At 45.8% G+C, this 14,083-nt stretch overlaps 1 gene segment (V, D, J or C); it reads left to right on the plus strand.

Annotated features, from left to right (window-relative positions):
• Positions 1-12,991: 12,991 nt before the first annotated feature.
• LOC121201779 (Ig lambda-2 chain C region-like) lies at positions 12,992-13,582 on the plus strand. The segment is given in 2 exon segments: positions 12,992-12,995; positions 13,132-13,582. Coding segments are annotated over 2 exon segments (343 nt in total).
• Positions 13,583-14,083: the final 501 nt, after the last annotated feature.

A 14,083-nucleotide genomic window follows, 5' to 3' on the forward strand; every position in this document is an offset into this window, starting at 1 on the left:
TATGCTGTTGATCAAACTAAATAAAATATTGCTTCAAACTGAAACCTGTCAAATGATTTGATTATTTTATTTTTCTAATAAATCGTAAATCTGAATAATGACGACCCATGTAAGATACCATCTCTAAATTGGAACCAGGTGAAGCTGGATGAAAGATGAGGTTGTTACAGGAAGTGATGCTGCCTCGTTTTATGGAACAAACTAAGGAAACATGCAACTGAACCTGAAGCCAACACCAGTGACTGTGTTTGTGTGAATTGGAGACTTTTCCTTGTGGATTTCTTTGACACTTGTTCCTGCAGCGTGGCTGAGTGCACCGTTAAAGATAGGGTGAGGAGCTCAGTCACCCCAGAGGAGCTGCTCCTCCACATCAAGAGGAACCAGCTGAGGTGACTGGGCATCTGGTCCAGATGCCTCCTGGACGCCTCCCCAGGTGTTTGGGTCCCACAGGTAGGAGGCCCCGGGGAAGACCCAGGTCACGCTAGAAGGTCTATGTCTCTCAGCTGGCCTGGGAATGCCTTGGGGTCCCACTGGAAGAGCTGGAGGAAGTGTCCGGGGAGAGGGAAGTCTCTTTGCTAAGACTCCTGCCCCCGCGACCCGGTCTTATCCAGTTCAAAATGGATAGATGGATTGTTCCTGCAGCAGCTCTGTGTCTGTCTGCATGTCACACTCTACTGTAAACTAATCTCCATAATTATCTCTCTAAAAATAATAATAATGACAATAGGAAATAATAATATCTCAAAAACCTTTTAGTGTCAGTCAAATTTTAATGTGTTTTTGTGTTAGTTCAGATAGGTTCCCCTTCAGCTGAGGAGGTTTTTGTACGATATTGTTTTACTGTGTGAGTGGGAGGCTGTTTTGCTGTTGACAGTAATAAACTCCTGCATCAACCGTCTGAACTCTGCTGATGATTAAGGAAAATTCAGTACCACAATCTGTTTTCAGGAGTAATTCAGGAGTTTGTGAGCTTCTCCAGGTTTCTGAAGGTACCAGTTAATGTCATCACCAATACTTGTACTGGATTTACATCTGACAGTAACAATCTGTTCTGGAGCAACAGACAAAGCTCCAGGAGTCGGAGTCACAGTGATTTGACCTGATGAACCTTTAAAAGATGAACCAGAGGAGAAGAGTCAGTGACACAAAGCCAGTTTGGAGAAAGATGATCAACATCCAGTACCGACTTCATCTGTAAAATTGTTGTATGTTTCACTGTGGAAAAAAACAGACATAAAAGTGAAAAACACCTCTCACACCTGGCCCTGGAAAATGAGCCATGTGTCAGGTCAATCATCGCTGCAACAAGAAAATGTCCTAATACACTGAATGCAGGTTCGACAGAAAGTGGCAGGCTTTCGGTGGTAGTTGTGGAAAACCACCACATTTAATTCCATCCATCCATCCATTTTCATCCGCTTATCTGGGGCCGGGTCGCAGGGGCAGCAGTTTGTTCCATAGTTCCTTCTCCCCGGACACTTCCTCCAGCTCTTCCGGTGGGACCCCAAGACGTTCCCAGGCCACAGAGACGTAGTCTCTCCAGCGAGTCCTGGGTCTTCCTCGGGTCCTCCTACCAGTGGGACATGCCCCGAACACCTCCCCAGGGAGGCGTCCAGGAGGCATCCGAATCAGATGCCCAAGCCACCTCAACTGGCCCCTCTCAATGTGGAGGAGCAACGACTCTACTCCGAGCTCCTCCCGCGGGACAGAGCTCCTCACCTTATCTCTAAGGGAGCGCCCAGCCACCCTGCAGAGGAAGCTCATTTCAGCCGCTTGTATCCGTGACCTTGCCCTTTCGGTCATGACCCAAAGCTCATGACCATAGGTGAGGGTAGAAACGTAGATTGACCGGTAAATTGAGAGCTTTGCCTTTCGGCTCAGCTCCCTCTTCACCACGACGGACCGATACACCGACCGCATTACTGCAGCTGCCACACCGATCCGTCTGTCAAACTCACGCTCCTTCCTTCCCTCACTCGTGAACAAGACCCCAAGATACCTAAACTCCTCCAATTGGGGCAGGAACTCTCCTCCAACCTGGAGAGAACAAACCACTTTTTTCCGGTTGAGAACCATGGCCTTAGATTTGGAGGAACTGATTCTCATCCCAGCCGCTTCACAATCAGCTGCAGACCGCATCAGCGCACGCTGAAGGTCCTGGTCCGATGAAGCCAACCGGACAACATCATCTGCAAAAAGCAGAGATGCTATCCTGCCGTCCCCAAACCAGACCCTCTCCGGCCCCTGGCTGCGCCTAGAAATTCTGTCCATAAAAATAATGAACAGAACCGGTGACAAAGGGCAGCCCTGCCGAAGTCCAACATGCACCGGTAACAGGTCTGACTTATTGCTGGCAATGCAAACCAAGCTCCTGCGCTGGTTGTACAGAGACCGAACAGCCCTTAGCAAAAAGGCCTGGACTCCATACTCCCGGAGCACCCCCCACAGGATGTCACGAGGGACGCGGTCGAATGCCTTCTCCAGATCCACAAAACACATGTAGACTGGTTGGGCAAACTCCCACAAACCCTCAAGCACCCTGTTGAGGGTATAAAGCTGGTCCAGCGTTCCACGACCAGGTCGAAAACCACATTTATACTCCTGTATCCGAGGTTCGACTATCAGCTGAATTCTCCTCTCCAGTACCCTGGCATAGCCTTTCCAAGGGAGGCTGAGAAGTGTGATCCCCCTATAGTTGGAACACACTCTCCTGTCCCCCTTTTTATGAAGAGACCCAAAACACCCAAGACAGCCCCACAACATCCAGAGACTTGAGTTACTCAGGACGGATCTCATCCACCCCCGCTGCTCTGCCACAGAGGAGCTTACTAACTACCTCGGTGACCTCAGCCTGGGTGATGGGCGAGTCCGCCTCTGAGTCAGCTGCCCCTGCTTCCTCAACCAAAGGCATGTCGAAGGGGTTGAGGAGATCCTCAAAAGTACTCCTTCCACCGTCGAATAACATCCTCAGTTGAGGTCAACAGCTCCCCACCTCCACTGAAAACAGAGTTGGTGAAGAACTGCTTCCCCCTCCTCAGGCGCCAAACAGTTTGCCAGAATCTCTTTGAGGCCGAGCGATAGTCCTCCTCCATGGCCTTCCCGAACTCCTCTCAGGCCCAAGTTTTTGCCTCCGCAACGGCACGTGCTGCAGCACACTTGGCCTGCCCATCAGCTGCCTCAGGAGTCCCACAGGTCAACTAGACCTGGTAGGACTCCTTCTTCAGCTTGATGGCGTCCCTTACCTCCGGGTTCGGGGATTACCACCACAACAGGCACCGGAGACCCTGCGCCCACAGCTCCGGAAGGCCGTGTTGACGATGGAGACGGAGAACATGGTCCACTTGGATTCTATGTCTCCAACCTCCCCCGGAATCTGGTCGAAGCTCTCCTGGAGGTGTGAGTTGAAGGTACGTCTGACACAGGGTTCAGCCTGACGTTCCCAACAGATCCTCACAATACAATTGGGCCTGCCAAGTCGTTTCAGCCTCCTTCTCTGCCAGCGGATCCTACTCACCTCCAGGTGCTGATCAGTTGACAGCTCAGTCCCTCTCTTCACCCAAGTGTCCAAAACATATGGCCGAAGGTCAGGTGAAACGACTGCAAAGTCTATCATCGACCTCCGGCCTAGGGTTTCCTGGTGCCATGGGCACCGATGGACACCCTTATGTTCGAACATGGTGTTTGTTATGGCCAAACTGTGCCTAGCACAGAAGTCCAATAACATAACACCATTCGGGTTCAGATCAGGGAGGCCGTTCCTCCCAATCACGCCTCTCCAAGTGTCACTGTCGTTACCCATGTGGGCATTGAAATCTACTCAGTTGGAGCGTTTTCCAACACTCCCTCCAGAGACCCCAAGAAGGAGGGAGTACTCCACAATAACATTTGGCCTGTAAGCACAAAGGACAGTGGGTGACCTATCCCCGACCCGAAGGCGCAGGGAAGCGACACTCTCATCCACCGGGGAAAACTCCAACACATGGCGACTAAGCTAGGGAGCTATGAGCAAGCCCACACCAGCCCACCGCCTCTTACTGCAGGCAACTCCAGAGTAGAAGAGGGTCCAGCCCCTCTCAAGGAGTTGGGTTCCCGAGCCCAGGCTGTGTGTGGAGGTGAGCCTGACTATTTCTAGCTGGTACCGCTCGACCTCCTGCACAAGCTCAGGCTCCTTCTCCCCCAGTGATGTGACATTCCATGTCTCAATAGCCAGAGTGCTTATCCAGGGATTGGGTCGCCTAGGCTCCCGCCTTCGACTGCTGCCCAATACATTTTGCACCGGCCCCCTACGGTTCCTCCTGCGGATGGTGGGTCCACTTGAGGACGGTCCCATGTCGCTCTTTCGGGCTGTGCCCGGCCGGGCCTCGTGGGAACCACGGCCACCAGGCGCTCGCATACGAGGCCCAACCCCGGGCCCCGCTCGAGGGTGGGGCCCCGGCTGCGCCATACCGTGCGACGTCTCTGGCCTTGGTTGTCTGCCTTTCATAGGGGGTTTGTGAGCCGCTATTAGTCTGGCCTGTTGCCTAGGACCTGTTTGCCTTGGGAAACCCTACCAGGGGCTTTTAGCCCCCGACAACATAGCTCCCGAGGTCATTCGGGCACACAAACTCCTCCACCACGATAAGGCAGCGGTTCAAGGAGGAGACCACATTTAATTCAAAGGCAATAATTTACATCCCTGTCCACTGAGGGTCATCTACACACATACCCTTCTCCCTCATGGTGCAGCTCACAAAACAACACAGAACACATTATAAACACACATTAACACTTCACTAATTCAATTCCATCAAACTTATAACCCTACTCAACTCCTATCTTTAACTATAACCTTAAGAACAGGAATCATCATGAACCAAGTACATGAACACGTCCAACCAGTCATAACACAGTGGACAGAAAAATACAAACCATTGATCGTCATTGGAGCCTGTTGCTATTGGCTGTCTTTGCAGTTGTAAATTTGACCTTTTATGCATAAAATTGGATCCAGATGAAGAAATGCTTTGATTTATTGAATCCATGACATTCATGGCAGAAGAATAAATATTGTAAATATTACCGAAAATACAAACTAAAACACAGTCAAATCCATTGGAGGATGAGACACAGACAGTGTTGATACTCATTCTCTGCTTTAGACCTCCTCCATCCATCCCGGTAAAAGACACACAGACCTGGCACCTTTTTAAGGCTTAAAAGCTGGTAGAAAATTGAAAGTTTTTGTGGAGGAGTGTCAAACAGGTGCTATGGTGAGTTCATTCTGGTCTTACTGGTTTCTAATAGTTAGGAACAGATGATTTTCCTTTGGTCACCAGAGCTAAAACAATGGAGTTTAGACTGATTGAATAATGTCAATGTTAACTGTTTTGCAAAATAGAGGAGAAACTGTGTCAATCCAAAGAGAACTGGTTCACACATTTGCTACATGTGTCTGATGCTCTTTTGGAATAATGAATAATGTGTCAGGCTTGGGTAGACGTCGGACCCACATGCACAGCACAAAGGCAGGTTGAGGATAAATACAGGCTTTATTTCCACAAGCTGAGTCGGACAGTCCAGGTCATACACAAGAAGCATGTGTCTGATGTTCTGCTGGAATAATGATGATGAAAATAAATGGAACCTAGTTTTGCAAAACAGGTCAAAGCGACTTATAAAAACTGTAAAACAACGAATTATCTTATTTACTATTACTTTTCTTGGACAAATGATGATACTAAAACAATGTCGGACTCTGTAGTTTTCTCTGGACCCCTCCCCAATGTGACCAGCGATGACATGTATAGCTGGCTGTCATCGCTCCACCGCTGGTTGTCTAGGTGGTGTCCTGCAAACGATGTGGGCTTTGTGGCTAATTGGAGCACTTTTTGGGGAAAACCTGGGCTGATTAGAAGAGACGGCGTCCATCCCATGTTGAACGGAGCCTCTCTGCTTTCTAGTAACATGGCCATGTTGCTTAGTCTCCCCACTCCGTGACAACTCAGAGTGGAGCCCAGGACACAGAGTCGCAGTCTTACACGCCTCTCTGCATGTTCTCTACAGCCGCCACCCACTCTTAGTCTTAGTTATTGCATACATTACTTTAAATGAGTCGACTCCAATGAGTCACATCAACTATCATGTTCCTAGAAGTACAGGTAGAGGTGGAGGAGTAGCAGCCATTTATAAATCAGATTTATTAATTACTCCTAAACCTAAACACAGTTATAACTCATTTGAGAGCCTCTGTGGTGGAAATTTTCCATAAAGAAGCAGATGAGAGAGTTGTCCTTTTGTGTGATTTATTGAAATAATAAAGAAAAAGAAAAATAATGGGGAAAGCAAATAAAAAGCATGGATGTTGATCGTGCACATCAACAAACCAAAAACCAGCTGGGGAGATCAGTGCACACACCACCAAGGTGTGATGCAAAGAGCCCACGATCCTAAAGTTGCTTCTGCCTTTTAGCTTCTCTGTCCGACTACAGTGGAACGTCTTTCTAACCCAATCAAATTACATGCACCATCTCCTCCCTGTTGCAGTGTGTGTGAAGATATTTACATTCTCACACCTGCATCGCTGACGTCCAACTATCTGTGAGAAAGGAGCACCGAGTCATAACAGACAGAGACACAACTCCCTGACCTTGGGTTTGGGAGCTAGAGTTGAGAGTCTATCAGGCAGAGACAACCATTGAACAATCTACAGTAGGTGAAATGTCAAATGCATACAGTAAGACAAAACATAAGATATTAATTGCAGAACATAAGTCATAAATCGTATAATAACTGCATAGAAATAAGGAAGAAACAATTTTTCCCATAACAGCCTCACTCTGAGCCTTTCTCACCCACTCTAAAACTCAGAAGCCAGTTGTGTTTTGTATTGTTTATCGTCCTCCTGCTCCATATTCAGAAATCTTAACTGAATTCTCTGGATTCTTATCTCACTACGTTCTTAGCACAGATAAAGTCATTGTAGTGGGAGACTTTAACATTCATGTAGATGTTGACAGCAACTGTCTCAGCACTGCTTTTAACTCCTTAATAGATACTATATGTTTTACTCAGCAGGTAAATGAACCCACTCATCGTTTTAACCATACCCTCGATCTTGTCCTGACATATGGGGTTAAATTGATAATTTAATAGTTCTTCCTTAAAACCCTCTGTTATCTAAACATTTGTTATTAACTTTTGAATTTAACATAATTGACCTTAGAGCAGCTGGAATGAAATCTTACTATAGCAAATGTTTATCTGACAACACTGTTGCCAGATTCAAGCAGATGATTCCATCATCTTTTGCCTCAATGTCTTGTAGATACACAGAGAACAGTCACCTTAATCCAACGCTTCGTTCTCAGAGCGCTGGGCTACTTGTGTTTCCTAGAGTGTTTAAATGTAGAACAGGGGGCAGAGCTTTTAGCTCCAAGCTCCTCTCCTCTGGAACCAGCTCCCTCTTCAGGTTCGAGAAGCTGACACACTCTCCACCTTTAAGATCAGGCTGAAAACCTTCCTTTTTGATAAAGCTTATAGTTAGAGATGGTTCAGGTCACTGGCAATTATTGTTGGTCACAGGACCCATCTCTTAGTTAAGCTGCAATAGACATAGACTGCTGGGGGACTTAACTTAATTTATACACTGAGCTCCTCTGTTTCCTTCTACCTCCTCTGTCCCATAACCTCCCATCATTGTCCCATGTTTAACTAACCTTGTCTCTTTCTGTCCAGTAGTTGTGCTTCTCTCCTCCCCCCCCCCACCCCCACTCTTTCTCCCTCTCTGTCCTCACCTACAGGTATCATCGGACTCAAAGTTTGGTGTCTGTGATGGGCAGCTGCGGATCCAACCATTCTGCCTGCGTCCAGTCCCTGGTCCTACCATCCTGCCTGTGCTCTGTTGTTGCTTGTTGTTGCTTGTTGCTGTGCTTTTCTATCTCTCTATCCTCTCACCCCAACCGGTCGAGGCAGATGGCCGCCCACATCCAGCCTGGTTCTGCTGGAGGTTTCTTCCTCGTTAGAGAGGGAGTTTTTCCTCTCCACTGTTGCTGTCAAATTAAATGCTTGCTGTATGTGGGATTTGTTGGGTTTAGTTGTGTGAGGTCTTAAACCTTACTTTGTAAATTGCCTTGAGATAACTTTGTTGTGATTTGGCGCTAAAATAAAAAAAAAAAAAATAAGTTTCAATGCATTATATTAAATTCTATGCAAAATTTCAAAGTAAATATTGGAACATAACAGTTTTTTTTAGCGAGCCTAACAGTATAACTGTATAATTTACAGGATCAAAAAATCATCTTTATCAGTGTAGATGTCAGGGGTCTTGACAAAGTGGACCCACATACACGGAGACCAGCAGCTATGTTGCACAGCTTTTAATGTTCACAGTGGAATCCAACACAGGTACAGTACAGGCACAGACTCACGTTGCACGGTACCGTTAAGGCCCAGGCAAAAGGCGGTGGTCAAGACAGGCAGAGTCAGCAACAGGATAGTTCGGCTAAGGTACAGACGGACTGGGCTACGACGAGGTCAGGAAACAGGCAGGAACGGTAACTGGAATGTACAACAGAACAACGCTGGAAAGTGGAGGTAACTCGCGACAATCTGGCGGACATAGAATAGAATAGAATGCCTTTATTAGTCCCACAGCGGGGAAATTCCCATCAGCAGCCAGGTTACCCGGCGCTAGTCCGACAGTGGAAGCAATTGCAGTACAAACAATAAAAAACACGCACATACAGTGGCACACAGTACAAGTGGAAACCTTGCTGGAATTTTTTCTTGGGTTCATCAGGACAGATAGATAAGGTCGGAGAGCAGACAGTGAGACTGTAAGGTGGGGTGGGAGGGGGTGTATCTGCATCAGTGTAGTGAGGTGTTGTTTATAGAAGTATGACCGAGGCCCACCAAGATGTTTACAGGTCAGTCCAACAGTTGTCCTTGAAGGGAGTCACACAGGGGAAGAGGATAGATAGAGGCACAGCTGGTGAGCTAGATTGGACCCGGGAAGGGACGGGTGAGGGAGAAGGGACAGAGTAATACACAGCCAATTCTAATAGCAGGTTTACAATCCATGACTAATTTGTCTAGATCAATACTCCAATTGGTCAGAACTCAGGGCTTCATCGCCTCTTGTGGGACCATGGGTCACCCATGACATCTCCTCAAGCCTGTCAGACAAGGCTGTCACTATAGTAACCAAGTGTTCATTCTGTCGGGTCATCCTCTGATGCAAATCATCCGAACGAGCTGAGATGTTAATTATCAGTCCTTCAATCCGGGCCATCCTCTGGTGTAATACCGTCAGCCGAGTAACCATGGCCCCCATCGGCGTTTGTAGCTCCACGGCCGGTGGACACGCTAATGAGCCGGCCGCAGATTTTCCAATCTTTCCAATCTTTCCAATCTTCCAATAAAGCAGGGCACCACCAAAGCCAATCATGAGTAGCCCAGTTATCAAAGTCCAAAATATGAATAGATCCGCTGCATCCTCGATGGACAGAGGCTCCAGACACACGGGGCACCAGAAATCCCACACGTCCCGCACGTAGCTGGAGGCAAGAGTCCCCAAGGGGCAGAGTGGTTCTCCCGGAGATTCTTTTCTTTGTGAAAACATTTTGTCCAATGCGCTGAGTGACCAGTTGATTAGCTCCATGTTCAAAAATGTTATTCCAGAATAGCAGATCAGGGTGCTCAGAAAAAGACAAGACAAGGACACTGCAAGCAAAAGCAGAGTGGGAGCAGAGAGAAAACACGTCTGCACTCCTCAAAAGGCGGAAGTAGAAGAGACATATTTATATATATATATAGAGAGAGAGACATATTTGTCTCTCATTTATTCATATATATTTATTTATTTCATAATGTCCCAGGGCGGCACAGTGGTGCAGTCAGTAGCACTGTCGCCCCACAAGGTCCCGGGTTCGATTCCTGGGGCGGACCGGGTGCCTTTCTGTGTGAAGTTTGCATGTTCTGCCCAAGTTCATGTGGGTTCTCTCCGGGTTCTCCGGCTTCCTCCCACGGTCCAAAAACATGCATTAGGTTCATTCACTCTAAATTACCTGTAGGTGTGAGTGTGTGTGTGTGTGTGTGAATGGTTGTCTGTCTGTGTGTGTTGCCCTGTGATGGACTGGTGACCTGTTCAGGGTGTACCTGCCTCTCGCCCGTAGATAGATGGGACAGGCTCCAGCACCCCCGCAACCCTGCATATGGGATTAAGTGGTAGAAGATGGATGAAATATCACCAAGATGAGGTATTACTTCAATTTAATGAACACGATGTGTCTAAATGTGGAATTGGATGACTCTATATTTACTGTTTTCATGAAGGCTGATGGGCAAATGTGATTTAAAGCTCAGATCAGATTGTTCACTATTTTCAGTGGTTTATTTGGCAGCTTCTCAAAGTGTCCTCTAAAAACACAAAGTACCTACATTGTTCATCTATGTCATTTAGATATTAAAGAGATTCTGACTAAAATTCTAATGTAAATATTTAGAGATGTTTGCACAGATGTTTGTGAAAGATTTGTGAAAAGTTTAATATTAAGTTTTTAAGTATTTTCTAGATTTGCTTGTTGCTGGATCTACATGTAAAAATCCTCCAAAACTGTAATTTAAAAAAAATTAAAAAATTTATCCAATTTTCTCTGTCAGAATCAGATCTGTGTCTACAGTCGGAGCTGATGTGTTTCAATAATTCAATTCAGTTTTAATTATACAATATAGTGCAAATTTACAACCAACGTTATGTCAAGTTGAAATTTAAGTTTTGACTCTCTGTGTGTGTGTGTGTGTGTGTGTGTGTGTGTGTGTGTGTGTGTGTGTGTGTGTGTGTGTGTGTGTGTGTGTGTGTGTGTGTGTCAGTAGCTTCCAGCTGCAGCAGTTAGTTCAGTTTCTGTTTACTTTGACTAAGGAGGTTTTTGTACGACGGTTTTTCGCTGTGTTAACACCCACTGACTATTAATGTTATGTTCACTCTGACAGTAATAATCTGCTGCATCTTCAGCCTGGACTCCACTGATGGTCAGAGTGAAGTCAGAGTTTGATCCACTGCCTGAAAAACGATCTGGAATCCCTGACTGTCGACGAGTAGCATAGTAAATGAGCAGTTTAGGAGATTCTCTGTTTTTCTGTTGGTACCAGGACAAACAATTAGGGCTACATGCAACACTCTGACTGGTTCTACAGCTGATGGTGACTCTTCCTCCCAGTGTGGTTCTCACTGCTCCAGGCTGAGTCACTGTGACCTGACCTCTGGACTCTGAGGACACAGAGACAACAACATAAAGCAGCATCATGGTTCAGTGGCTTCATTTCAGAGGGACACATGTTGATAGAGGAGACCAGTTGGATTCTCTGGACTTTACCTGTGAAGCAGCAGCAGAGGAGAGTCCAGATGAGGACGGAGATCAGAGTCATGTTGCTGATGAGGAGGATTTCTGTGTCTTGTGTTGTGATGAAGGACAGCTGTCAGTCCTCCAGTGTTCAGCTCTCAGGACTATAAACTCTCCCAGAGCACTGGAGCATGGAGCTGCTGATGCAAAGTGGCTCTATGGAAATGCTCCCACTGACTCCAACAGGGACTGGATCAATGACATCATCATGATGTTTGTGATCAATATTTTTATCAAATAATTCTTTATGAATGTATAATGGCGGGCGGCACTGTCGCCTCACAGCAAGAAGGTTCTGGGTTCGATTCCCGGAGGCGGCCCTGGTGCCTTTCTGTGTGGAGTTTGCACGTACGCCGTTTCCCCGTGTTTGCGTGGGTTCTCTCCGGGTTCTCCGGCTTCCTCCCACAGTCCAAAGACGTGCATTAGGTTGATTAGGTTGATTGGCTTCTCTCCATTGCCCGTAGGTGTGAGTGAATGGTTGTCTGTCTATGTGTTGCCCTGTGATGGACTTGCGACCCGTCCAGGGTGTACCCTGCCTTTCGCCCGTAGCCAGCTGGGATAGGCTCCAGCACCCCCGTGACCCCGCACTAGGGAGTAAGCGGTTAAGAAAATGGATGGATGGATGTATAATGGCTCAACTTTTTTCAATTTTATTTTAGCTATAGCACAAAATTTAGATTCACAACCATTTTTCAGAATGAGACATACAGTATAATACATGAATGCAATAAAAAATATATTTTATATATATATATATATATATATATATATATATATATATATATATATATATATATATATATATACATACATACATACATTTGCTATGTTTGTTGTAGTAAAGATGTCGTTTTTTTTAAGGTCGACTGATTCTGTGTAGAGTGTGTTTGTGTCAGAGTCAGAGCTGTGTCTCTACAGTCTGAGGTTTTTGTACGACCACTCAACCAGTTTGTTTCACTGTGGTGGACGTTTGGTGGAGGAACCAGACTGGATGTTGGAAGTAAGTTAATGAGTTAATACTAAACTATAAACTTTGAATTTATATTTTGGATTGTAGTCAGCTCATTAAGTTTGCGTTTAAATCACAGGTCAGAGTTTTGGTTTTAATTGTCTCTCTTGATCTTGTAGTAAATTTAGAGCTAAACATTTACTGCCCTGACATGTTGAAAATGTTATTTATCAACTGGTGGAAAAGAAAAATCTTTGATTGTCGATCGTTGAGATATTTCTCATGTTGACTTTGTCTCCTCTCACTATAACTGTTGTTACAATGGATAAATCAGCTTGAACCAGCAAACATGAGCAGAATAAGGATTAATGTGGACGTTTCAAGTGTTAATGAGTTTGTGTTGTAATGCTGAAGTTCAGTTTAAATCATCTGATTACTTTAGAATATAATAGAATTCTTACCAGTGATCCCTTTGAAGATAAAACATTAGAAAATTAGTGACTCAATTTTTAGCATATCATGATTATTACTGTTTAAAACTAACCTGTAGTTAAAGGTTTTCATTTTTCTGCTTGTGAAGTTTGACATATTTTGGGTCAAACTGTGTGATGTTTGTCTCAGCTGATTTACATCAGTAAATCGTTTCTTAAAGGGAAGTGAAACAATGTGTGAGTCAGTGAGTGATGGAGCAGAACAAACATGTGACAGAAACTCCTTAAAGGACTAAAGCAACTCTCACAGTGAAGGTGTCCAGGTCTCTGCTGTTTGATTGACAGCTGAGTGCTCTGTGTCCTCTAAGCTGACTGCTGTCTCCTACTGTAGGTGATGCTCGTCCCACCCTGACGGTGCTGCCTCCCTCCAGGGAGGAGCTGCAGCAGGAGAAGGTCACGCTCACGTGTCTGGCCAACAAGGGCTTCCCCTCAGACTGGACTCTGTCCTGGAAGCTGGACGGCAGCGGCAGCATCAGCAGCTCTGACCAGAGCAGGAGCCCTGGGGTTCTGGAGAAGGACGGACTCTACAGCTGGAGCAGCACCATGAGGATCCCTGCAGACCAGTGGACCAAGGTGAACTCTGTGACCTGTGAGGCCTCCCAGGGCTCCAGTCAGAGAGACGCTGAGCACAGACCAGTGCTCCCAGTTCTGAATTGTGTTTCATTTGTTCTCTGGTTCTGCTTTTGTTCTCAGTCTTTGTTTAGCAACAACCTTCGTGTTTTCAAAAATAAACAATAAAAAGTTGACCTTTTCCTGCTCATGAAGACTCTGCTTTGGATCTCACGTAGTAAAATATCCGTTCAAATTAAAATCTGTCATTCGATAAGAGTCCACTCTCTAAATGTCTCTTTCCTGGACATTTACATATATTTGCCCTAGTTCTTTTTTGCTACATGAAGACAACATCTTACTGGTTAAACTGGTCTCAGACAATACTTAAATTGACTAAGTGGTTGAGTTGCTTCTAAAGGAACCACACAAACACACTGATGTTAAATATCCCTTTTTGACAAGACTTGAACTGGTGTCAGGAAGAATTTTTTAAATTTAAGTCAGAAACAGTGGTTGCTAAAATTTACCAACAGGTACAACATTATGAAGGTGATGGGAGTATGGGACCTGGAAGATTCCACAACCAATGAGTTCTTCACCATGTGGTGTTTTCAATCCTGATCCCCACCATCATCTATCAGTTTTAATATGAAACATTAACAAAGAAGAACAAACTGTTCCTCTGTCCACCTGTCTGTTGTCATGGTTCAGTA

The sequence above is a fragment of the Betta splendens genome, chromosome 17, assembly GCF_900634795.4.
Source record: "Betta splendens chromosome 17, fBetSpl5.4, whole genome shotgun sequence".
Classification (NCBI taxonomy): Eukaryota; Metazoa; Chordata; class Actinopteri; order Anabantiformes; family Osphronemidae; genus Betta; species Betta splendens.